Consider the following 26,358-nt stretch of genomic DNA (forward strand, 5'->3'; position numbering starts at 1 on the left):
AAATGGGTTAGAAAAGCAAATGCTTTGAAAAAAAAGAGTATATAAATGTATATCTATTATATGAGAACCAGCAGGTGAAACCAACTTGCAATTTTTTTTCTTGTGTGCAAGGTGTCAAGATCCAAAATGGGGCAGATGCCGCAAGAACATATGTGTTGTTCCCATCTCAAAGATTTACTTGAGTAGAAGTTGAGAGAGGACTAAGAGTTGAATCTTAGTCCTTCCAGTCAAGTGGATATCCTCTCATTACACTTCTGTAAAGTTACACAAAATGCCTGGTGCTACAGTCTCCTGGAGAGAACTTTCAGGTCCTCTCCGTCTTACTTGTACGTTAACCCTCCAGGCTAATGTTTCCCATTTGACTTAGCTCCTCATTCTGTCCTTAAGAAAATGTGTTAGTCCCAATCACATTAAGCATTTTGTGATTCTTAGTTGTTTGATTGTTTGCTTTTATTTCTATTGCTTTATAGATTGCTGTGTCTCAACAACTGTACACAGAATGGTGCTGTTGTTGCCTGTGTTTTTATTTCTGACTTGTAGTTCACAAAACAATTTTTTTATTAGAATTTGGAGTTAATGCTAGAAAGGAGGTATTATTTTATATCTACTTTTCAAGGGAGACGAGGGAAGATAGCCTGTATATTTCTGTGGAATAACAAAGAATGATGAGAACAGAACCACCCCAATACTTTCCAGAATTTTAAATGAATTTGAACTTTGTTGCCTGGCAAAATTTTGCAAATTATTGCTAGAATTATAAATGTTCCTTTCTGTTCTGTGGAGCAAAAGCTGCTATTTCATAGATGCTTTACTGGGAGCATCAGCAAGTTTGTCCTTCTATTCTCAGCACTACTGAAGTAGTCACAAAATCCACAGCCGCTTCTTTTTGAGACTCTTGCCGCTGTGGCATTCTGGTGTTTTAGGCTTTGCCTGTGGTTAAAGAGGCCCTGCCTAAGAAGAGCAGCTAACAAGTAGATGACATGAACTCTGCAGACATCCCTGTGTCCTGCAGAGGGGTAGGTTGGTAGTGCCCATGGATGGAGGACTGAGGGTACTTGACAAAGGTATTTGTCGTTCTTTGGAGTATCTGTGCAGTATTTGCTATGTTGGTATCTCTATCAAAATGATTGTTCCTGTTTTCACTGGCAATTAAAGGGAATTAAAAACTTTGTGCAATATAACCTTGAAGGAGATGAGAGAGAAAGCAAAGCAGGATTTTACTTGCAACTGAATAATTAGCAGCAGTTGCCTGCTTATCCTCATGGCTTTTCAGAGCTAGATGGAGGTCCTAAACTTCAGCTGCATTGTACTGCTCATCCTTGTGTCTGTGATTAACTTGCAGTGAGGTTTAAGAAGTTGCAAATCCTGAAATGAACCCCTCTGATGAACTGCCATCTCTTCCTTCCACCTACTCCCCAATTTTCATACTTCCTGCCTAAAATATTTCCTTCAAGCATTTGAAAATCAAATCTTTCTCTTTCCTATGTTTCAGTGGTGTGCCATAGTCTTGTGATGCTCTAAAATAGTAAGGATGTCTTTAGCAGTGCTCCAGGATGTTTGATGGAAATCAAGATGAATGGCAACCTTAAGCTGTGCAGCTGTGGCTTGTGAGCTTTGACTGATAGCAAGGGCCAGAAAGAAACATTTTAAAACGGCTATCATAAGCATTAGTCCTGTGCTAATGCTCTCTTTCTGCAGCTCTTCCTGATGCCAGTTTAGTGGAACAGAAGACAAGCATAAACGCCACATTCACAGCAAAGCGTATTGACTTCCTTGGTGACATTTGTCATGGATTGACCAGCAACAGTAAGGGCTCCAGAGTTCACCTGGAGCCCCTACAGCTCTTCATTTGCATGTCTCTGTATGTCTCTACATTAAAATTGCAATATTGTGGAAAAACCTTGAGTAATGTGTATACACTGTACGTGCAGCCTTTGTGCAATAAATACCAGATATCATTCAGAAACATGAATTAACTACAGTCATTAGTCTATAAGTAAGATAACACATAACTAATCCAGTCAAGTTGCCCTTCACTCATTCACAGCAGGCAGGGGATAAAACTTGCAGTAGGATCCTAGGAACCTGGGTTTTTGTGTGTGGGTATGTGGTACAGCTGCCTACCTGCAAGCGAATGCAGTATCAGGAGTGATTCTCTGGTTCACTCTGCTTGCCTTTTTAAAAAGAGACAAGGAACAGACATTCAAGCTGCAGAGTTGCCTGAGCAGCCTGACTCGTGCACTTGTCTGCCAGAGGTCAAGACAGAGAATAGACTGTCTGCTGCAAGGTCTTCAGAGCACCAGCTCTCCCACATCACAGCAGCAGCAGGAGAAAGGTGGCTCACTTGCTCTTCTACCAAGATCCATCCTATTTCAATACTTTACTCATTCTTTCTTTCGTTTTTTTTTTTTTTTAATTTCCCTTTTCTCCATAGCAGCTGGTTTTAGTGATGCTGCTTCTTCTCTGAAGCCGCAGCCAGTTTAGCCTGATCCAGTCCCACCTTCCCTTGTGCCCTGTGGCAAATTCTAGCACACTTGCCTTACTTTTGCACACGTTTGAAGCTGCAGCTGCCAGAAAACGGAATTTGAGCCACTTTACAGTCATGGAGTGAATACATGCGGGAAGGCAGAAGCAGCAGCTGTCTGCAGAAGGGAAAAGACATCTCTCGAGCCACCTGAGAAGTCACTTGGGTGCTCTGACTGCTGGTAGGCAGAGGTAGTCTGGTTTGCTTTATTACTAAATTTCGAGTCAGCATCCTTCTGTATCTAGCTCCGTTATTTCCCAGAAATGTGGCCTTCAAACAGTGCATCTCTTGCTGAGAGTAAGGGCCTCTTTTCCGAATCAGAATCCTGAAAAGTGAGGAAATCTCTCTGTTATTAATAGCAAGATCCTATGTCTTCATATAAAGCAGGCTTTCATATTGAGTTCTGTCTTTCTGAATGCTGTGAAAATTGTCAGGGAAAAAAAAAAAAAAAAAAAAAAGAAGCTTTACAAAAGCTCCTAATGGCTGTCTTGAATTTTAAATCATTCTAATTCAGTTGTCTTCTGTCACAGCTAGGTGTCCAAGCCTAGCTTGAAAATTTCATCTTGAATATTTCTGCATCCTGCAGTCTCGGAAGCTGCAGATGCTCCTCTCTCTGCTGGCTTCTCACAACGGTGGAGTGAAAATGTGTGGGCCAGGCCACCGGGAAGACAGAATTACAACTGCATATTTGTTCATGTGTTGACTAAACATTTCAGCAAAGCCTGCAACGAGTCATCACGTTAAAGGCTGGCATTTGTATCTCCTCCGGACTTCTTTTTTAAGAATAAGATAAAGAGTCGGACCCAATTGATCCAAGCATTTTAAAAATTACGTCTTTGGGAAGCATACCCACCCTGGTGGGTAGGCAGAAGGAATACTGCAGTTGCTGTCTGCAGAGCAGCGAGACAGACAGTCTCTCCTGGGGCTGCACAGGCGCTATGGAAAGCGGCTATGCGGCATCAGGCTCTGGAGCGTGTGCTGGGCTGCGGTGGCTGTGCATAGAGATGGTATCAGCCAGATCAGGGTGACTGCTTCAACTTCCCCGGTGGCTTGGGCTCTTAGATATGAGAAACATACCTAAGAGGATTCAGATGCATCCAATCTCTGTCCTTGTGCATGCCTTAATCTATCTGAATCTGCCTCATAATCCTTTTTTCAGGTTAAAAAGAAATATTTGTAAGTACATGTACACACTGGCATTTATCCAGGCTTATTTTAGGTGGATACTTGGCCACAAACATTATCAAAAACATTATCAAACATTATCAAAAATGGATTGGCTAGGTTCATCTGCAGGAAGTATCTATGTTTAAATTAGGAAAGGATTTTGCTTTTGCTGCTTTGCTTTCCTGCATATAAATTCTAAGAAGTCTTTCATTTTAGGGAAATAAAAATTGTTTTAGTGTTCTGTATACCTGAGAGGAACAAAGGGGTGTCCCTTCAGGAAAAGCTTACCTTCATGGCTCCTTTAAATATGTACCATTGAAAATGGAGCAGGTGAATGGCTATGATTTAAATGTTCAAGAACATTTAAATGTTTCAAGGCAAGTGAAAATGCATGTGGACGAGTCTGCAGCAACGTAACCTGCACCCTGTGGCCAGTTCAGAATAGAGATCACAGTGCTGCAGCCCCTATGCAAGCATGTCTGCACCCAGCCTTGTGGGTCCAGGTTCAGTCCAGGTTCAGTCTGCCAGCACCCCAAGGTGAATGAAAGCTGTTTGACTGGGCTGAGGCCAAGTGGGGCTCTGCTTCAGCAGACAGAAAATCCTGTCCAGATGACAGTTTGAACTGTGCCAGTTATGCCTTCTTTTATAAAAAAAAAAAGATCACCAAGACTATCCTTTACTTACTGTGCAAATGGAAAGTGTTTATTTTTGTCAAATCACCTTGCTTGCAAGACAACTAAAAGGCCATTGCAGAGAGGGATCTGCTAGCCTAAACACAGGCCATTTAAGACAGCCTGAGACATCTGTATGGGATTGGCAGATAGGAGATAGGACCTCTGGTGGCCCCATGCCTGAGGCAGCAGCTGGAGGCCAGCTGGGATTTCCTAGGACAGCTAAAATGGTACATGATATCTGCATTTAAGCAGCTGAATCCTGTCCTGTGGTGTCTGAGACTAACTGTGCTTGAAATCTGGAAGGATTAGTTTAGCAGTCACCATACAGGCATATGCTCTTAGCTATCCTCACAGTCTGTGGAGGGCTCTGTAAAGGGATAGAGCTGTCTCTGTACGCTGGGCTTATCTTCCACCAGGCCCTGCACAGGCAATTTGTATTTCTTTTCAAGCCAGACAGTAATTACTTATTTTTCCTAGCCTAGAGAACAGAATGTCATTTCAATCTCTGCCAGAGAGTGCTGATGGTAAACTTCTCATATCTCTTCCTTTTCATGTCCAGGCATTCCTGATGATAGAAACACTACACATTCTTGTAAGATTTGCAGTACTTATAAATCCATAGATGAGAATTTTTTTATGTTACTGGAAAGATTTCTCCCTTGGTATCTGAGGTGATATTGTTTTGTGTTGAATCATATGGCAAAGGAGGACCCAGAAGGATCACTGGATTTAGGATGTTCTTAGGAATGAAGTTGTGTGGAAGGACAGTGGGAAAAGAAGTGAAGATCAGTTCATTGGTACTTAAGAGAAATTGCAGGAGATCATCAGGAGGATAGCAGCAATATGAAGCTGGTGATTCTGTCTACTCTCACAAAAGTAAAGTAAATCAAAGCTGTACAAAATCTCTGGCCCTTAGTAATGAAAAAAGTCCCCAGTGATACTTTTTGATTAAGTAAGCAAACCCTAAAATCCTGCTTTCCTGACCCAAATGGCCTTATACTTAAATAAGATAATAAGGTAAACATGAAAAATCAGGTATATGTCTATGTTCTCACATATATAGCTCATATACTGATAATAACTCCAGCCACATGGCTTTTACAAGTTTCAGTAGAACTAAAAGCTGAGTGTTTGCTCTTGGCCAACACTATCAGTAAAGCAAGGAACAAAAGCAGGTTCATTTCACTCATTTTAGCACTACTGCTTATCTCAAAAATGTCTCCTGAACTTAAAATAGTGAAAGCTTGTGGAACTGATGCTACCACTGAGACCATAATGGTCTTTAAATGCACTTTCTGTCTGAAAGATATGCTTGATACTGGCAGAGGAAGATACTGGCAGAGGAAGAAAATGCATGTGCCTGTATATGTTTTAGGTTAGACTCCAAAAAATACAACTTATTATCCCTACTTAATTTTTTTTTCTGCAGAAATAAGAAGCAATGTTGGAACTGCACTCTGAACTACAAAAAGAAATGGCAGGCTGCTATTGATTCAACACACTTGCAATCTCATTAGTTATCAAATGGAACTTGAGTACTGCCAACAAATAAGCAATATATATTTTTTTTATTCTGTTGTTAAACTGCCCAAAGTCACTAAATACAGATTAGTCTGGAGTGCATTTGTTGTTCCAGCTAGATATGGTATAAAATACAAATCAGTTTTAGATACACAGATTTTTTCCCTCTTCTCCCTTTAGGCTACTGAAAAATGCCCAGAATGAAGCTCATTTCAAAACCTGGTATCGGAAACTACTGGCTGCTCTCCAATTCTGTGCTGGAGAAACCCTGAACAATGAGTTTGCTAAGGAGAGAAAACTTATCAGAGTTCTGGAAGACATTGCCGAAAAAGTAAAAGCTGCTAGTGACCCCAAAAGAAAGGTTTGTTAAAAAAAAATGCACTTTTAATAACTCATTTTCTATCTCTATTTGTTCAATTTTAATTTTTCCAAGGTAACACATCTTCACTATAATGCCCTTTGCATAGATAAAGCTAGGATCTAACTACTGCTTTTAAATTTTAGTGCTATTCTGCAAACATGTAAAACATATGGTATGAAAGAGCCAAGTCTTAACAACTATAGCCTTTGAGGCCAACATGTTTTTTAACCCATTTGAATTCTTTCATCTGTGGTTTCTCACTCAGATCTCAAGATGGTCAGAAATAGTGGCTACAGAACTTGTTGACATTTTACTGAAGAGAATGTGAAGTGAATGCTTTCATGCAAAGCCCCACTGCAAAATATCTGATGCCTTGTAGAGGTGCAGTAGTTCTTGAAAGCATGGAAGAAGGCTAAGAGTTTTGATTGACGCACTGTATATCCTCTCTTCCCAACAGAGGCAGCTGAAGTTGACTGTACATAGTATCTCAAATTTAACATTCAGCAACTAAAATACTGTATACCTGTCTGCAGAGATGCATTCCTGGAAGTAGAAGGATTTTAGCCTTCCTCTCCAATGGATGTGGTTTTTACATAGCATGGAGAGATTTCAAATTCCAACCCATGAAGTTTGCAAGACAACTGTTCTTGCTACTTACTTGATGTGTAAAACTGTTTCCTGCTGAGATCTCAGTTGGGCAGACCAGGAAGCCAAATAAAAATGAGACCCATCACTTCTGGCTGCTAGGAAGTTACCATGAATTGGTTTTGTCTAGTTAAGTATTCAAAGGTTTTCAGAAGACGTTTCAGAAAACTTTCAGTATTGCTATAGAGAGCATCAAAACAAATATGGAATTAAACAGACACAAAAAAAATTAGCCAAGGGTAAGATCCATCCTAAGAAATGGAAGTAGTGCCACATTATGCCTCACTCATGCATAATTCAGTCTTTAGAGACTAATCTCAAGGCTATATTTACTGTGATCATGAGAAACTCCCAGACCTTGCTGTTAACAGATCTACAGTTGGGTGAGGGGGAGAGCAATGCTGAGGCAACAAACCACAAATTATAAAGTTGTTGAGAAAGGCAAAAAAGTCATGAGACACAGCAGAGCAGGTGCAATAATAATAAGCCCCTAATGAAGAGCATCAAATCTGAACCTACATGGCAGCATGAACTGGTGGAGCAACTAGGCAGCAAAAGGATTAATGTGAAGCAAAATCACAGTTCTTATTTGTTATATCTGTTCCTCAGCGTGACCTAATTAGCTGTTATAAGGTTACATGGATGCTACGATCTCCAGATATTATATTGTTTGATTAAAATATGGGTAGATAGTGAACAGCTTAACAGCTACTGCTATGTTCTTTCCCATTGCCTTAATGATTAATGTGTTGCAGGAGGTGCTAAAGATGGAACTCAGCAAACTTCAGCAATTCTTCCAGGAGGTAAAAGTTTGTCGACTTCCCCTGAATCCTGCTCTTGTTGTGCAAGGCATAGAGGCAGATGTAAGTCTACCTTATGCAGTGTGTTACATTATATTTAGTATAAAAAGGAAAAGGGAATTAATGGCTGTGTGGACTGGGGTCTAATCCTGCAGTTCTCATTTTTGGGCATTTCCCTACAGATTGATGTTGTGTGAGTCATCTGCTAAACTGATACTCGGCTTTTCTGCCTGAAGCTGAAGACTTTCATTGGTGAGGGGGGCTGCTAGGGTGAGGGCAGCAGGCACATCCTGCCTTAGCCTGCAGCCCCTAGCCCTACTCTGCCTTTGGTGTGGGCAAGGGCACCTGGCTCCTGCAGATGAGGTCTGGTTGCAAGTCCCTATTTTTCTCATCCTGGAGCCTCCTCTGTGAAGAGTGGGAGAAGCTAAAGATCTGGAGCTCACTCTTTTCCTTTTGAAGTGACAGGCACATGACCAAGAATTGCCATAATGTTAAATACTCGCAGTAAAAGTCACATGTGTTTACAACCCTTATTAAAAATTGACTAAAGGAAATATCAATGCTATTTAATGTTACTTGACTACAGTACTAAGACTCAGTTATTCATTGTTTAGAAATGTTTTCATAAACAATATAATGCCAGAGATAAGCTGCTTCAGTTCTAGAGGGAAAAAAAAAAGGTATCTAGCAGAAAGAAAGAAAGAAAGAAAGAAAGAAAGAAAGAAAGAAAGAAAGAAAGAAAGAAAGAAAGAAAGAAAGAAAGAAAGAAAGAAAGAAAGAAAGANAAAGAAAGAAAGAAAGAAAGAAAGAAAGAAAGAAAGAAAGAAAGAAAGAAAGAAAGAAAGAAAGAAAGAAAGAAAGAAAGAAAGAAAGAAAGAAAAGCCTGGAGACCTGTGCATATTATCAGGTTTAGCTATTTAATTACAGCAATTTGCGCTATAATTTTGCTCACTGGCTCATTATCCTTAGCGGACCTGATTCTAAGAGGTACTGATCCCCTCAGCATTGTTTGACCCGTGATTCTCCAAATAATTACTCTTCAGCCTTGATGTGTCTGAGAACAGAGGTCTTTCAGCACCCCACAGGTTTGGGCCAATTGTGGATGACATAAGTCATAAGAAATTGAAGCCTGCTGCTTCTCACTGCTTTTAGGCTTTTTGGAAATAATGACTAATGGGAAGGTATCTCACTGTATACGGTCATGCTATTTATGCAGCACCAGCTTGACTGCACTGATACAAAATTTTTTAGTATAAGTAACTGAAGAGAGATTTTTTCTTTCATTTTTCTTATATGATTATACATTATTATCATGCTATAAATATATGCAGCTTCTTGACTGAACTGTATGTCAGTATAATCATGCAAATTACCATTTTGAAGTGCTTGTAATAACCTAAATTTAATTTATTTCAGTAGCACTATGGAGGCTGCTAGTAGTGACTGATCCCAGCCCTATCACTAATACAATGTCTTGTAGTACCCTTTCAAACACTTAGTCAAGCATTCACATGGCAAAATTCCACAGGGGTCAGCATTTCATCATCAGTAATAGCCATTGCATATTACAGAGGTATGGTGTGACTGAGACAATATTTGAATGCTTGTACCGTACTTTGAGATATTTAAATGAAAAGCAAGAGACAGATGTTGCTTTTTTGCTGTCTAGTTGCTTTTTTTTTTAAGTTGTTGCAGTCAGTAATGGTAGCAGTAGCTGCTGTGGGGTTCTCATTATTTTGGGAAACTTGGCTATTCATTTACCATTGTTTTTGTTTCCTTTTTTTTTCCCACTTTTATAATGATGATGATAATACTAATGTTACACACACAGGACTTGCAATGCTTAGCTCATTAATGCTTTATAAGCTGCCAATGTCTTCATGTGGAAGGAGCTATATGGTATAGTGTCAGGGTTTAGGTTCAATTAAGATAAATTGCACATAACATAGATAGCGATATTCAGTATTTCATGCATTCTCAGTTTAAGTGACCACTGAAATTAGAAAGTTGTTTTCTTCCACAAGTATTTTAGAATCAGACAATTATTTTGCTGGAAAAAAAAAATAGGATGAAAGACTTTTCAATGCTTTGCAGATTCTCATTAGATCAGTCTTAGATATTTTTGTCCACCCAATACCCTGGTTCCAGGCAAAGTTTAGCATTAATAGGCCTGAGTAAAAATGAAAAACAATTAGGGAAAATATCCATTCATTTAATCTGATTATTGATTGAGGCATATTGTCAAGGGAAAAAGAGTTTTTCATTCGCTTGATGTCTCTGAACAGTGAATAATATCAAGATTTATTTAGTTTTATTATCGGTGCTACTGAGCCGTACTTAAAGATGAGGAATGTTCTACTGTATTAGTCTGATGTTTTGTGTATATGACGCTTTTCTTTTTCTCTCTTGCTTTTTTTTAACCTGAAGTCATGTTCATATTTTACATCCAATGCTCTCCCACTAAAAATCTCCTTCATCAATGCTAATGTTCCAAGCGGAAACATCGATATTATTTTTAAGGTAAGTTACTCCTTTAATTTACAGTTCATTTTATATACAAGAAGTTGATTTGAAAGTTATCTGAGCTAGATTTCAGCCCTTGTGCTTGAGAATGACTGACTCCAGTAGCCTTGCCCATGTGTTTCCAACAAGTCAAAGTGTTCATGATCACATATACTTGAAAGAACCTAACTCCACCTGCAGAGCTTGCAGAGGAGTTTTACCCCTCTTCTCAGCTCTGTTCAATTAGTTGGAGGAAGTGACTCAGGGTTCTCTGGTTCATTTTCCACTTTTCACCTTCAAAGCTTCAGAGTTCAAGTGCTGCATCCATGTACAAAATACAGTGCATTTAATCTAAATCTGCCCTCATTCAAAAGAAGAGATTCAAAAGCCCTCCAGAAAAGTGAATACTCCTTGTAAATGAAGAGCCTTATAAAAAATGGGTTATGGATCCAAAATGGCCAGTGTTGCCAGGTAAAGACATATTTTCCTACTTCTGATGTGTCCAAACCAGGAGCTAAAAATGCATTAAAAAAAAAAAAAAAATCTAGCCCACGCTGAATGAAATTCACCCTTAGAGCAGCTGTGATTCTCAGGAACAGAAGTATCCTCTCAGGTATGTGAGGGGAATGCTCACATATTGAGACTTTTTTTTGGAACATTTAGAAGGATATTTCTTAAATCATGTCACCTGGGAATCCATAAGTTAAGTAGGGAGGTTCCTACATATTTTAGCAAATGCATGACCATGGAACATTTAAACTAGCAATAGCTCTATTTTTCCCTTGCCCAGTACTGTTCAAGAACAGCCAACTATATGATAGGTGCAGGACTTGTACAGAGCTGCCATCACCTTCTGCTATGAGCAAGTCCTTGTATTAAGACTAAGGCATTTGTTACTTGTATTCAAATGTATGTGTGACTGATAAAGTGTATGCAAAATGATAAGCACTGATATTATATGCAGTTTTTGACTAACTAACTGTATATGTGAGGGAAGTTGTTTTGTGGAGGTAAGTAAATTCTTTTATCAGACTAGGTAGTGAGAAGAATTAATACTCAAAAATAGTTCTAAATGAAAAAGAAGGAGTTTGAATTTTATTTCTTTAAGTAAGTGATGAGTACTCATTTTATAGTAATGAATGCCTGTAGCCTGAAATACTTATGTAAGATATAATAAAAAAAAAACAAAGCAGTTTAACTAAAAGATAGAAATTAATGAAGGACTTTCTGAAAGAAAGCTTAAAAACACCATCAAAAGCCACATGTATTTTAGACAGAAGGGGGCCGGGGAGGAGAACAAAAAGCAGGATTTTTGGTTTCACAGGCCATTTACCCTGTCATGGTTAAAGATAATCTCTTCATTACATCTTGTGGCTACAATTAAAGCCTGATTTCACTCAGATTGTTGTTTAACTGACTCCGTAGGGAGAGTGGTCAGCACTGCATGACTGTTGGAAGCTGAATATGAATCATGTCATGGCTAAAATTTAAATTCATGATAAGATTTCCGTTTCAGCTTGCTGCAAATACAAAATTTTGAAGGTTAATGTTAGGCAAAATGCTATCTCTTTAAAATGCAACCAAATGCACTTTAAAATGTAAATAAATTAGGATCCTACCTCTGGATTAAATTTTCAAACTCTAATAATTGCACTGGAATAATAAGCAGAAAGGCTGCATTTAATCAGAAATTGTTACCATTTCTGTGGTAGTCAAAATTCTTGCTGCCTCTGTGTGCCATCCATTCTGTCCTCTTCATAACAGAGAAAGATAAGTAGCAACTCTGAAGAAAAACAGAAGGGATTTACTGTAAAGCCAATGTAGCTATTTTGGTGTGGGAAAAAATCCAAAAGAAATAGGAAGTTATCTCTGTGCAGGATTCAAGGAGAAACTTGGATTTCTTTTGCAATTTTCACAGATGGGGGATGATCTACGTCAGGATATGCTCGTTCTGCAGATTATTCGTGTCATGGACAGCATTTGGCTCCAAGAGGGACTGGATATGCAAATGATCGTATATAGATGTTTATCTACAGGAAAAGGCCAAGGTCAGTGTAGATTAAAAAGGTCCATTTCTCATGTAAGTAGTGGTATGCAATATTCTTCTCTTCAGCCTTTGTCTTTATGGGTGTCTAATTTATCTTCTCTCTTAAAGTGTAAAGAAATCTCAGAATTTCAGTTCTGAATTTTACATTCACATGAAAGTTCATTTTATTCACTCATTTTTCCTGTCCAGAAGAAGTACAAGCAAACTCACTGAATTTTATAGCACCTGAGAGTAGGATTTTCCAAAACTCTCAACCTCTTTAACTGGCATCAAATTTTTAAAAATAGCATCACATATCAAAAGAAGAGCTTTGGAGTAAAGTGTTCATAGCTCCTAAAGTTTGTGATCCACAATGATTCCACTTAGATGTTTAACTGAATCTGGATAGATGTGACTACAGAAAATATATGTAGACAAGTAATAACAACCTTGCAGTCTTGATTTTGAAATGTTACTCTTGTGAGTAATGCTGCTAAGGGCAGGCCTGACTCATCTGAAAGCTTTATTTCTGTGTTGTATTGTTGTTATAACAAAGCTATAGCAGGGATGCCAATTGCTTGCTGAAGAAATTTACTGACAGCAATAAGCTCACCTTTTTTTCCTTTTACTGACTCTCCGAATCTTTTACTAAAAATAATCCTAGCACCGACTGAAGCCTGATGTATCCAGATTACCTGTCGTACAAAAAAAAAAAAAAATCTTTTGCTTTCTGAGATACAAAGCAGAGAAATTGAGAGAAAATGAGATCAAGAGGAGGTAGGAGGAAGAATAAATGGCAGTACATGACAGTAGTTAATGCGACCTGAAAAAGACTCCTCCCTTGTTTGTAGAGATGGGAGTCAAAGCCTGAGGGGGTCTGCTTCAAATGCAAATAACAGAAGAATATTATTTCTGAAAATAGTATTATAGTCTCTCTGATATACTAAAATTCCATTTTACTAAGATGGGGGAACATCTGGAAATAATATTCTTCAACTGACAATCTGTTGCTTTCCATGCCTTAATAGCAGAGCAATGTTTTTCTTCTGACAGGTTTTTTTCCTCACAGTGTCTTTCTATATGTGTGAAAGTAATTCTGGTATTTTGGGTTTGCATCTAGTGATTAAAGGTAAAATGGTTAAGAAGTGATGTGCCTGTAGTCATACAGGACAGTTGTGCTCAGGTAGACTCATATACCCAGGTCTTTCAAGTCTTGGGCCCATGATTTGCTCCATGAGCAACCTTTTCCATGCAGCTCTAGGGTGGGAGGGGGCAGTCAGGTACTCCTGTGAGCATGGGAATCACTTGAAAGAATCAAGCAGATCAGAAATGTGGAAAGCAGATGAGGGGCACTGGTAGGGTGTTGCTCTTCCAGGCATAGTATTATCATGGGACCAGTTGAAATTGCTAGAGAGGACCTTTCCCGTAATGCAGAAATGCAGCATGATATACTGGGGGTTATGCACAGCATGGACAGTGATGGAAGGCTGGGAAGATGGGTTTCTGTTCCAAAATTGGGAAATTAACTATGTGTATTAGAGGCATAGAATTCAAGTGAAGCCTTGAAAAATGCAGGATTCTGCCTGCATTTTGAGGGCCCAGTATATGTCATCTCGGATCAGACTAATTTCCTAGTATTTTTTTCCCAACTTTGATCAGCATCATACACTATTTAAAAAAAAAAAAAAAAAAGCATTCTTGACAACAAACACATATGAAATAATTTTATATTTAATAGTAAAGATATGATTTTGCTTTTAATATATTTTTATTGTTTGAATTTGTGTTCTAACCATATTGAATCTTATTAAGTCATTGACCTTGGTGGTACCTTGATGGAGTTATGCCCACAGTATGGTTACATTTTTATTTATCACTCATGGAATTGCCACTTCTAAATTTGATTATGTCCTTTGTTTTTTTTTTTTTTTTGTTTTGTTTTGTTTTCCAAGAAAACGAAAAAAAAATCTTATTTATCTTCCCTATTGAATTTATTACCTTTTAGGCTTCTAAGCATTTTTTTCTACATGGAATGATCCAACTGTATATGGCAAGCACTGACGCTCATCGTATCTTTTTGAAGTTGCAGGCTTTTTATGTGAGCTCTTTTCTGTCTGATTAGGATTGGTACAGATGGTGCCAGATGCTACCACACTAGCCAAGATCCACAGGAAGTCTGGATTGATTGGACCACTGAAAGAAAACACAATTAAAAAATGGTTCTGTCATCACCATCCTTTGGAATCAAGTTACCAGGAGGTAACAATATAATGAACTGTATTATACATTCCATGTTTTACCACAAGGAAAAAGAAACCTAATGACAATAAGCAGCAAAATATAGTGATTTGGACTCAGGACAGCCACGTGCATCTAAGCTAGGGAATTGCCTTAAATGTTACCCTGCTTTTACGGAGATACTATGCTGGATCAGGTGCATTTTAGTACATTTTCTGTAACGATGTGTCATAGAGATGTTTTGAAAGATGGTGAAGTAAAAAGTAGCTGGAGTAAAAGGTACATATTGAATCCAAATGCATTTAATGTTTTTGTCTAGTTGGCTAAAACCTTTCTTATATATATAGTTCATGCAAAGTCTCAATGGCTTTCCTGTATTTGGAAATGCTTGTATTGATATCCAGTTTTAGAAGCTATATTTTATTGAAACTACCTATTCGTGTGATATGGTATGCTTGTTGCATCACATATGGGATCCCATGTAAAGTAGCTGGTTTTTTGCAACCTCACATTACACATATATCAAGAAATTGAGAGGTTTTATCTGCAAAATCAGAGAGTTTCCTTTGAAAGGAACCACTTCCATTCATTATCTTGCTCATTTGATTGAGCAAGTCCATGCAAAACCTTAATGGTTATGTCAAGAGGTCAATTTTTGAACCCTTTTCTGTCTCCACAGTATGTTACCAGCTAGAATTTTAAATAAATCATAAAGGGGAGTTTTGAATATTTACCACCCTGGAAAAAATAGGTGCTTTTGTCAGTATTGATTATCAGAGAGATAACTCTATAGCATAATAGAATCCACAAATCCATGGGCCCTGATGGGATGCACCCCAGAGTGTTGCGGGAACTGGCAAATGTCCTAGCCGAGCCGCTCGCCATCATCTTTCGAAGGTCCTGGAGAACGGRKGAGGTGYYGGARGACTGGAAGAAAGCCAACATCACTCCGGTCTTCAAAAAAGGCAAGAAGGAGGACCCGAGTAACTACAGGCCGGTGAGCCTCACCTCCATCCCCGGGAAAGTGATGGAGCAGCTCATCCTGTCTGCTCTCTCCAGACACATGGAGSAGAARAAGGTGCTCAGGAGTAGCCAGCATGGATTCACCAGGGGGAAATCGTGCTTGACTAACCTGATCACCTTCTATGAAGGAATATCTAGCTGGATAGATGAGGGCAGAGTGGTAGATGTGGTCTATCTGGACTTCAGCAAGGCTTTTGACACTGTCCCTCACAGCATCCTCCTGGGCAAGCTCTGAAGGTGTGGGATAGATGAGTGGTCGGGGAGGTGGATTAGGAATTGGCTCGATGGCAGGGTGCAGAGAGTGGTTGTCAATGGTGCGGAGTCCAGCTGGAGGCCTGTACTTAGTGGTGTCCCCCAGGGGTCAGTTCTTGGTCCGGTCCTGTTCAACTTATTCATTAACGACCTGGATGAAGGGCTGGAGTGCTCCCTCAGCAAGTTTGCTGATGATACCAAACTGGGTGGAGTAGCTGATAGCCCTGAGGGCTGTGCTGCCATCCAGAGGGACCTGGACAGACTGGAGGACTGGGCGGCGAGAAACCTCATGAGGATCAACAAGGGCAAGTGCAGGGTCCTGCACTTGGGGAGGAATAACCCTGGACACCAGTACAGATTAGGGGTGGACCTGCTGGAGAGCAGTCCCGCAGAGAGGGACCTGGGTGTCATGGTGGACGACAAGTTGACCATGAGGCAGCAGTGTGCCCTGGTGGCCAAGAAGGCCAACAGGATCCTGGGGTGCATTAAGAAAAGCGTCTCCAGCAGGTCGAGGGAAGTGATCATCCCCCTCTACTCAGCCCTGGTGAGGCCACATCTGGAGTACTGTGTCCAGTTCTGAGCTCCCCAGTACAAGAGGGATGTGGAGCTGCTGGAGAGAGTCCAGCACAGGGCTCCCAGGATGATCAGAGGCCTGGAACATCTGCCATATGAGCAAAGGCTGAGAGAGCTGGGCCTGTTCAGCCTGGAGAAGAGGAGGCTGAGGGGGGACCTGATCAGCGTATATAAATACCTCAAGGGAGGCAGTGAGGAGGAGGGGGGTGGCCTCTTTTCAGTGGTGGGCAGGGATAGGACTAGAGGAAATGGCTTCAAACTGAAGCATCGGAAGTTCCACAGGAACTTAAGGAAGCATTTCTTCACTGTGAGGGTGACAAAGCACTGGAACAAGCTGCCCAGAGAGGTTGTGGAGTCTCCTTCTTTGGAGATCTTTAAAACCCGCTTGGATGCAGCCCTGTGCCACGTGCTCTAGGTGACCCTGCGTGAGCAGGGGGGTTGGACTTGATGACCTCTGAGGTCCCTTCCAACCTTGGGCATTCTATGATTCTATGATTCTATGAATTATGTTTAACGAACTTTAATGTCACTATTGTTATTCTGTGAGTGCTTGTTGATCCACATTTTCAGTATGACCACTCAGATTTCTAATGTATGATCTTGATTCAAAGACACTTTGAATATAAAATTCTGTTTTACAAATTTATATATTTACAGTATTAATTATAAGAATGAAGGCAACAGTATTATGGTAAAAATAGAGCCAACATTTCAGTTGAATAGATAGCTATAAATTATTGACTGAAAACATGATCTTCTTGCTGCTTACTGTTTGTAAGAAGTAACATATATGTCGAATGTTATAAAATGAATTGCTACTCATTATCTCTCTCTTTTTTAAATATAAAACACAATCAGCCCCATTCACTGCTGAATTAACCTATTTCTTTAACTCTCTAATAACTTTTTACTCAGATAATACTGTATCTGATATATCTGTAGAACTGCAGGTTCTCAAAATCTCATGCAGAATAAGTTCTAATATCCTTATTTTACAGTTGGATGAACAAAATCATGGAAAGATTAATGCTTTATCCAAGGTCATCTAGTGTGTAAGCAGTTCAGTTAGGCTCTTGTGCTATAGGCTAAGTACTCCATTAATTCTGTCATCACTATCAACAGTTGCATGTAGCACCCTGCAACTTCAGGGAAAACCAAACTACCTAAATAGTTATTTAACTTAATTAATGTAGGTTTTGTCCAAAACCAAAATAATTGAAAATTAGGCCTGTTTTGGTTTCTATATAAATGAATCACTTTGTGATTGAGATTTATGGAAGATTCAGACTTTTGAATAAGAATTGTATTTATGACTTAAACTGTAGCAGCAAAGAATTAAAAAAAAAAAAAAAAAAAAAAAAAGCAACAGTTGTAATTCCTTATGTTTTGGAGTACAAGACTCATCATTATTTGGATCAATAATAATTCTCTTCTATGAGAGGATACTGAAAATGAGAGGATGTTGCAAAAGACATTGGGTAGATTCCTCTCTTATGAGACCTTGCAGTTCTTAAATGCTTCCTCCTGAAGTCAGCAAAACATTTGGACTCAGCCTGTGAGGAAATATCTAATGAAAAGATCATTAGCTTACAATTTTTCCTACATACACCATGGGCTCGTTATTGTGCAAGAGTGTTGTGGTCCGTAAATAGATTCCTGAAATAGATCTGAACAAGCCAGCCTAGGCACAAGAAGCAGACTTGATGTGGAAATACATATCCACCCCATGTTAAATAGTATAGCAGAAGAGCAGGTTATATTAGACCAGATAGAAAGCTATGGTACAGCTAGACTGTTTTTGGATTACTCGCTCTCTTGGATCTCTCTGCATAACATTAGGTTTGATCCCATACTCAGATTCGTGCATATTTTGATCAAAAAATGATTTAATCTTTCTTAGTTTGTGTTCATTTCTGTAAAATCGACTTGAATTCTTTGGGCTGGCTTATTGTAGGGCTTCATTATTTGGAATTTGGAAAAGGCAATTGAGTTCTGAAGAAAAAGAGACCCGTGTTGGTTCAGAAGAACTATGGAAAATATCTGGCTTTCACTGCAATGCAAATGATAGAATTAATTGATTTCCATCTCTTCTGATTTTTGGACCTGGGCACTGTTTTTTACAATATAAATGCATACAAAGCAAATAATGAAAACATCAGTTTCCGGACAAGGAGCTTGTTTTGTTTAGGTACCTTTCACCTTAGACATTGTTCACAGGACTCTGTGTAGAAACCACAAGTTGAAAACACCATGAATAAAACCGTAGCTGCATCAAACCTTTGAATTTGTTTATTACTTGTCTGAATATAAAACATATGACACTTATATCCATAAATTTTAGCTATGTGCATAGTCATTGTAGGATTCACAGCTTAGGGTTTTCTTCTTAGTATCACAAAGTGTATTGCTTTGTATTTCCACTAAATGTTTTCTATTTACTAACCAGGCAATAAGGAATTTCTTCTATTCCTGTGCTGGCTGGTGTGTTGTTACCTTCATCCTGGGAGTCTGTGATCGACACAATGACAACATAATGCTGACAAGTGCTGGACATATGTTCCATATAGATTTTGGAAGATTTTTAGGTCACGCACAGACATTTGGAAGCATAAGAAGGTTGGTATCTATAGTAACACATATCATAAGCTTTAAACATTGTTCTGAAAATTTCACAGCCTTATCAACACCCATGAAAAATATAAATGAGATCAAGCATTTTTTTCTTCCAGAACTTCCCTTCAAAGAATATAGGAATGACTGGAAGAGAAATTAAAATGAGGTATTGGATATCCCCATTTCAGTCTAAGAAAATCTGAGTTCTTTTTAGGTCAGCAGTTTGAAGTAGATTCAGTTCTGTAGTGACCAGAATTAGTAAGGGTTGGCCTGTGCCAAAAGAATTCTCATGTCTTTCTCAGATGCAAGTTGCAAAAACATTGCTGCAGCTAATTAATGACTTTGTTGCCATCTTCAGAGACCACATTTTGCAAATAGACCAATAGTACTCTCCCTCATTGGTGAAATTGCAACCTCTTTATGATTTTTCAAGTTTTACATACATCCACAGTGAGGTCAGCATTTATTTTGTAAATACGTGGTTTTGCTTAAGCAAGACTATGCCTTTTCCGTAACATCGTTATCCCATGATATAGATAGGTAAAATGCTGAGAATAACCACATATTCTCGTTCATATTGTGAGCATTTTATCAAGGAATGAATTAGAATAGAGTTGATATAGCTAGGGTCATGTCAGTACACACAAAACACGAGGAAAATGTTAAGAGTGGTGCAGACAACAAATAAGTAATTCCAAGTACTGACAAAATGAGTGGTGTGGGTTTTTCCTCCATGTTTCCTAATAATTTCCAAAATTAGTCCCAGAATGAATCAGTTTAAATTAATCATGCCTTTTTTTTTCCTTTTTTTTTAAGCTAGTCTTTGACTATTTTAGACAATCTTAGTGTTAGACAGAAATAACAGTGTGGGGGTATTGATAGGAGAGAAGCTGATGGGGCTAATAAGCAGTTCTAAGCCAGGCAGTCAAAAGATCTAGTTGCAGTGCTCAGAATTATTGTCAATCATTCAGGATATTCTCCCTTAATCCTACTTATTTGCCGTGGACGGAATAATGCAGAACAGAGTCATAAAAAGATACTCCTGCTCACATTAAATCGAATGATGCCTCCCATCAGCAAAGCTCCTTCTAGTCTCTTAACTAGAATTTTCTTGAGCAGGAATTTTGTGTGAGGGGAGAATTATCTAGTGGGAGTGCAAGATATGACCAGCTGAATATAGTGGGAGGCACAGCATCCAAACTTAAACAGAAATTATGTAGGAGAACTAATAACAGCCTCTAATTTTACTGTATTATAATTCAGTGATACTACATCTTCTTATTAATTCTATGAAAATGACTTGGAGGACACAGGCCTTTCCATAAACACAGGCATTTTTTTCATGATTCTCTATGCAGTATATTGCTTTACTTTAACAGCAAAATACAATGATAATATATTTTAGGCACTTCACTTAGCTCCCTTATACTTCTATAAAGTTCCATAGCCAAACTAGGACTCACACTTTCTGTAGATTGTAAACATCAAAGGACATTAGTTGATTTCCCCATACCTACATGTGACTGAGCAGCTACAAGATAAGGGACTGTACTTCTTAAAAGCTGTATGCGTCTTCAAGAAATGCAACACTATTTGTACCATAGAAATGTAGGGATATTGCGTTTCTACTTACTTACAACAAATTTCAGGCTCTCAAAATCTGAAATTCTCAGTGCTATTGGTGTCCACTCTTAGCAAATCCTTCATACATTTTTAGCCTCTGTTTTTTAACAGCTCCTTATAGTAGATTTTTATTTGAGTTCTCTACACTCCTGCAGAATGCTTTCAGAACCTTAGAATTATATGCACTGACCCTTGAGGGATTTTATAGTAGACACTGAATACATCCTTGTGAAGTTCTATAGTTAGTTTGTAAAATTAATATAGCATCCGATAGAAATCTCCATACATATAACCGATCTTTACACACATCATAAAGCAGCTATTTAATTCTTTTTTTAGGCAAGCAACTCAGATGAATTAATGAAAAAGAGTCCTCACTTGTAGTGTTTATAATGGCCATAGCTTTCCCAAGTTCAGTTTCTCCTGACAGAGCTGTCCTTTTTCTTTTCTCAGTGCGTGCTTTTTGCTAATAACAAACTCTTATTCCCTATGCAGCTTCATAAGGATGGGCACTTCCCAATACTCCATATAGGGAGCTATTTCTTTCTCATTTAGGTAAGGGAAAAGATACCCAGCAGCTTTGAGGAAAACACATTGTCATGCCTGGAATGTACTTCTTTCTACAGAATAGTCTGAAAAGAAAGGAGCCCTTTGAAGCTGATATAATTCAGGCAGACACACAAATTTCTGCGTTCATGACGGTATAATATGCTGATAAGACATTAGTTAACTCATTAGTTACCTACCCTCTTCTTTAAACAGTGTCCAGCAAATCTATTCAGTTTTGATCCCAAGGTGGAAACAGTAGCTCAGCTCTTACTGATTGGAGAGGGATGAGACATCAGTAATTTCCTGTCTTTTTCAGTGCCATGTACCTTCACAGTGCACTGAATATGTTAAGAAGTGGTAGTAATAATCTTTACACTGGTCGAGGAGCTGGGTCGAGAACCATTTTGAGGAGAAATGTTCAAAGGAAACATATGATTTATCTAGTGAATGCTGTAATAACAGTGTTTGGGAGGAAAATTATTTCTGAAGTCTCACAGGGAACTTTTCTACTGAAGAGTGAGATTTCCTTATCTTTTTTTTCTCTTATTAGCTCTGTTTTGTTAGTGGTGATAAAATTATACTTCTTCCATTCGATAAGCCATCCACAGCATTTGACCCCAAATTCGCCTAAAGCAGTGATTTCCAGAAGTACATTTCAAACTGTCTGAAGAATTATTTATCACTTAGCTTCATATGACCCTGCAGTTCTTTGACTATTGAGTATTCATTGGCAGTTGTATGGGGCTCACTTCTGTGAAAATAGGTGGAGTGTTAGCCAAGTAATCCTATGGCAGCAACGGCAGTGATCAAATGCTACCATAGGTGTCTGCTCATGGTTGCACCTTCCATGGTTTCGTCAGTTTTGTAAGAGATTTATCTAAATACTGTACTAACTGAACTAATCCTAAATTTAGCAGTTTCTTCCTGTCCAGTGCCAGTCATTTCCAGTGCCATTATCTATATTTTTCCTGTCCATATTACATAGTCTGAAATCTGATGACAAGAATTGAAGCAATCATCCTACTTATTCACAACAGTCACTGGACTTTATTTTCCTTGACCTGAATCATGGGGACCTACTTGTCTTTTTGCCAAACTAATCTTGCATGTTGATGTGGTTTTCCCAGACGTGAAATCTTCTAAGTTGGTTTTCATCTGCACAGCTAATTGCGAGAGGCAGCCTAACTATTCCACTGGGAAATTCCTTTTTTTTTTTTGCAGGAAATAAATATGGGAAAACAGTGTTTCCCACACTTTCTTCCTGTGTTAGTGTTTTCCTGTAGAAAGAAGCACTTAAGAAAAATCTAAGCATGTAGGAAAATAAGAAAAGTGCCTCTTTTTAACTTCTCAATTTTAGCATTAATAACTTAAGTGTCACTGTCTCTCTAAAGTGTTACTCTGAAAAAATGTATTTCTTTTCAACTGTTTCTTTCAGAAATGGTAACGCTGGCATACAGTCAGGTAATGGGGAAAAGTAAATTGCATGTACATGCTTTGAACATTTTCCTTTTTATTCTCTATTAAAATATGGGAAAGCATGGAGAAGAAGGAAGATAAGAATCTAAGAATTTCACATTTAACTTTTTTTTCTTTTCATTTTATTTCTTTATTTACAGAACTTCTCAAAGAAGTCTAAGTACAGTAATTAATAAAAAGAAATTAACACATAACCACTTTTTCATTTTCTAAATTTGTACATGAAAAGCATTGCTTTTAACTAGTCTGTTTTACCTGTTGAAAATTTTCTTTTTCATTAGAAATCTATGAGTATGCCTATTAATTGCCTCATTTTTACATGCTAAATTTCTTCTTCCAGCATAATTGAAGTGAATTATAGTTTATATGAAGTCATGTCACCATCCACCTTCACACTTGGTGTATGTCACCCTTCAAAAATCTCTGTCTGAAAACCTGCAAAGATTTAATTTCATAACTTTAAGCAGCATGGTAGGCCCAATGGCTTAATAAGATTATACAGATGTTTAAAACTAATCATATCCTTCGCATCAACTGAACCTGCATTTTGGTGAGTGTTCTACTTTTGGATGAAACAATGTCACCTTGAAATTGACAGGGCCTAGAGAGGTTTGAATTTATGAGGAAAGATGTCCATCACTTCTGAAAATCAGGTATATCTAATTGCCTCAGATTAAACAGCAGAGGCACCAGTCAACTCTAAAAATAATCAGAGCAGCACAGTTCTAGTGCTCAGTTTCATAGACTATGATTTTCCTCCACTTTAAAGAGTGTTTATTGTTTCTATTTTGATGACTTCTCTAGTTATTAAGTCTGGACGAGAGATTTCCCTTCACCATTGGTTATTTGTTTTCTGTCCTAGTCTCATGTGGATGGGATTCATCTAAAACTTTTCGAAATCAGAGAAAATTGTGTTCAGTGCCCACTTAGCATCCTTTATTTTATTTGATTTTATTTATTATGCTTTTCAAAGTAGCCAAACAGTTATGAGAAGATCCATTTTTCTCATACATGGCTGTACTGGTTTGACCCTATCCAGTTTTATTTATCAAATGGTGTTATTCTGTATTCTATTCAGTTGAATTCCCTGGATCTCAGTTGCCTTCTTCCATAGTTCTCAGTTTCCTTGTTGTCTTATATTTTCCTTGAAGCATGATATTAACTGTTTTCCAGTCTTCAAGAACTGTTGCTTTCTTGAAGGAATTATTATGTATTCTTGTTAAGAGTTATTCGGGCTGAAGATATTATGTGATGCCTTTGGAGTTGCCAGTGGAATTTCCTCCACTTTGGGAGATTTACTTCATATGACTTACTTAACTTCATATTATCCTTCTCCCTGTGAGAGTTCTTTCTCTCCTCTGCCCTTTCCTCTTTCTCTCAGTCACTCTGTGGATTTTTATAGAAGATGACTCTAGAGACAAGAAGTTTTAACAATAAAACAGAAATGAAAGGGAAAAAGATGCTATGTTCACTGTCCACTTTGAATATGTGATCTAATTTGCTATCCTTTTCAGAGACATATACTTTCTATTTTTCCTGCTCCCATTAAAAACATGTTTTATATCATGTCTTTCTTCAAAACCTTTCCACACATACTGTTTTTATATTCAAGGAGGACCTGTCCTTTTAACAGAGTCTATATACATCAAGCACTTTTAAATTAGTATCTGCTGCTTGGTATTGATATCTTTTTCTGATTGTTCTTCAACCTCTTTGCCCTTCATCCTTAACTGGAAAGAATACTAATGTATTTAATATAAGTAGAATTTCCTCTTCTGTCCTAAGGAATTTCTGTGCTTTTGAGTAGGTTTATCTCTGTTTTGTGCGCTGATATAGAAAACTGTCTTCAACCGTCTGCCACTGTTTTTTTCACATAGGCACTTAAAACTTATTAGCTGAATAATTGGTAGGTAGGTGATACAAGCCCACCTGTTCAGTTTAACATATCTTATATGTCTGAGTTTTAAAGTATTTGACCCTGCTGAGGATCAATTAAACACCAAAAGACCGAAAGTAATTGTCAGATGATCTTTGTCACAAAGAGAAATTGCTGCAATCACATCAACTCTCACCTATTTTAACAAAATAGTAATAAATTCTTATACTTCCAAAATGTTATAGTTTACAAAATGATGTAAGGCAACAGGAAAACTGTATACATCACTTTCAGTTGCAAGCTACCAAATGTAAATTATTTTAAGTAAATAAAGGCTTTAAACTTCCTTAAAATTATTTGTAGCCTGGAAGCTGGTGACTCTATTTGGAGGTAAGATCCTGACTTGAAGCCCAGAAGTTAGTCTGAGCCAGGCACAGTCAATATAAGATGCAGAAACTGACATGTATATGTCAGATATATGAAACTGACATGTAACGTCTTAGAGCAGAATACTTCTTCTTGGAGAGATGATCATTATTGGATTTGCTGTACAAGCAGTGTCTGTACAAATAAGTGAAATTCCATGATATAAGTGAATAAATTCTGTGGTGAGATTGCAGCATAAACTAGTGATCACTGTAGAGACAATGGCAACAAAATCAGTATGGAAGCCATCAACAGGTTTCTCATAATGGTTTGAACTTTCCCATTGTATGTCAATAGCCAATTTTCTTGTTACAAGATAAGGTTCCAGTTGAATCCCTGTAGCAACACATTCTAGGTCTACACTAAAGACCATAACAGCGATCAATATCTGTGTTAGCTATATTGTCACTTGGCATAGTAATCCTATTGGGCCACACATAGTCAAATCTCCATGATTTATTAACTCACTAACTTTACTTAACCCACAGTGAAAGGAGTTTTGTTTAGATCACATTCCCTAGTATTTTGCACTGGTGAAGAGCCATGAATAAATAGTTATCATCGCTCGCCTTTCGTGGGGAAACTAAATACCAACTGAGCGATGGATCAGTCTTTAGTCAAGATGAAGATTATAGCTTGCTTTCCATCATAGCTGTTAAGTATGATTAAATCTTGATATAGCTAACTCAATTATTGACAGACACAGTCAAGCACAGTTAAATCTTCTAGAACATGCCAATCTAATACATGAAATATTTCTTTTACTAATGATCAAAACAGAGAATGGATCTATTGAAATGATTTTTCTGGAAAGCTTACATTGAGGGTCTAACTTAATGAACATTGAAGTGCTAACTTAATGAGTAAATGAGACTATAACAGTTTAAGGCGTGTACTCAGCTGCCTAAAGAATCCAGGAGATTCCTTTCAGTTTGATGTTCCTGCCTCTAAAGATAGATCTGAATGTAAAAATAATGTGAAAACTGTAATCAGAAATGAGATTTTGAATTTAGAGCTATAAATATTTTCTTGCAGTAGGTATCTCAAAAAGAAGTAGAAATGGGGAAAAAAAAAGAGTGAATTAAAACCATGCTATATGATAAGGACTTTATTGATGATTATTTGGTTGAAGAACGAGGTCAAAATATTAGGTGCAAGCCCAGTAGTTTACCTAAGTCAAGGCTACTCAGGAATTCATGAACATTTCTATGCTGGATCTCATTGAGATCACATAAACATGGTGAGATAGCTTGCACACCTGGAATCCTGCAACAGCTGTTTACATGTGTCTCTTTAGGATGGATGGTCTGGGAAGATGGGGCTTGCCCTTTCAGAAGAAATGCCTACAGCTCTAAGTAAAGATGGCTGATAAGCAAGCTGAAAGCTGGTAGGACAGGATTAGACGGCAGCTCAACATGGACAATGTTATAGTGAGTATTAAAGACTGTTTGATCAGAAAGAAGAAGAGCCCTGCTTCACAATAAGGCTT

General features: G+C 38.1%; 1 protein-coding gene across 1 annotated transcript in view; it reads left to right on the forward strand.

Moving 5' to 3' along the window:
• PIK3C2G (phosphatidylinositol-4-phosphate 3-kinase catalytic subunit type 2 gamma) overlaps positions 1 to 26,358 on the forward strand; it is a 262,575-nt gene that overhangs the window by 170,799 nt on the left and 65,418 nt on the right. Inside the window, exons 20-25 of the mRNA XM_026035575.1 lie at positions 6,067 to 6,247; positions 7,648 to 7,755; positions 10,120 to 10,212; positions 12,113 to 12,242; positions 14,343 to 14,479; positions 18,753 to 18,922. Coding sequence (XP_025891360.1) covers positions 6,067 to 6,247; positions 7,648 to 7,755; positions 10,120 to 10,212; positions 12,113 to 12,242; positions 14,343 to 14,479; positions 18,753 to 18,922 — 819 coding nt within the window. The remainder of the gene's footprint in view (positions 1 to 6,066; positions 6,248 to 7,647; positions 7,756 to 10,119; positions 10,213 to 12,112; positions 12,243 to 14,342; positions 14,480 to 18,752; positions 18,923 to 26,358) is intronic.

The sequence above is a fragment of the Nothoprocta perdicaria genome, unplaced genomic scaffold (genome assembly GCF_003342845.1).
Source record: "Nothoprocta perdicaria isolate Ctin4 unplaced genomic scaffold, notPer1 scaffold_161, whole genome shotgun sequence".
NCBI lineage: Eukaryota > Metazoa > Chordata > Aves > Tinamiformes > Tinamidae > Nothoprocta > Nothoprocta perdicaria.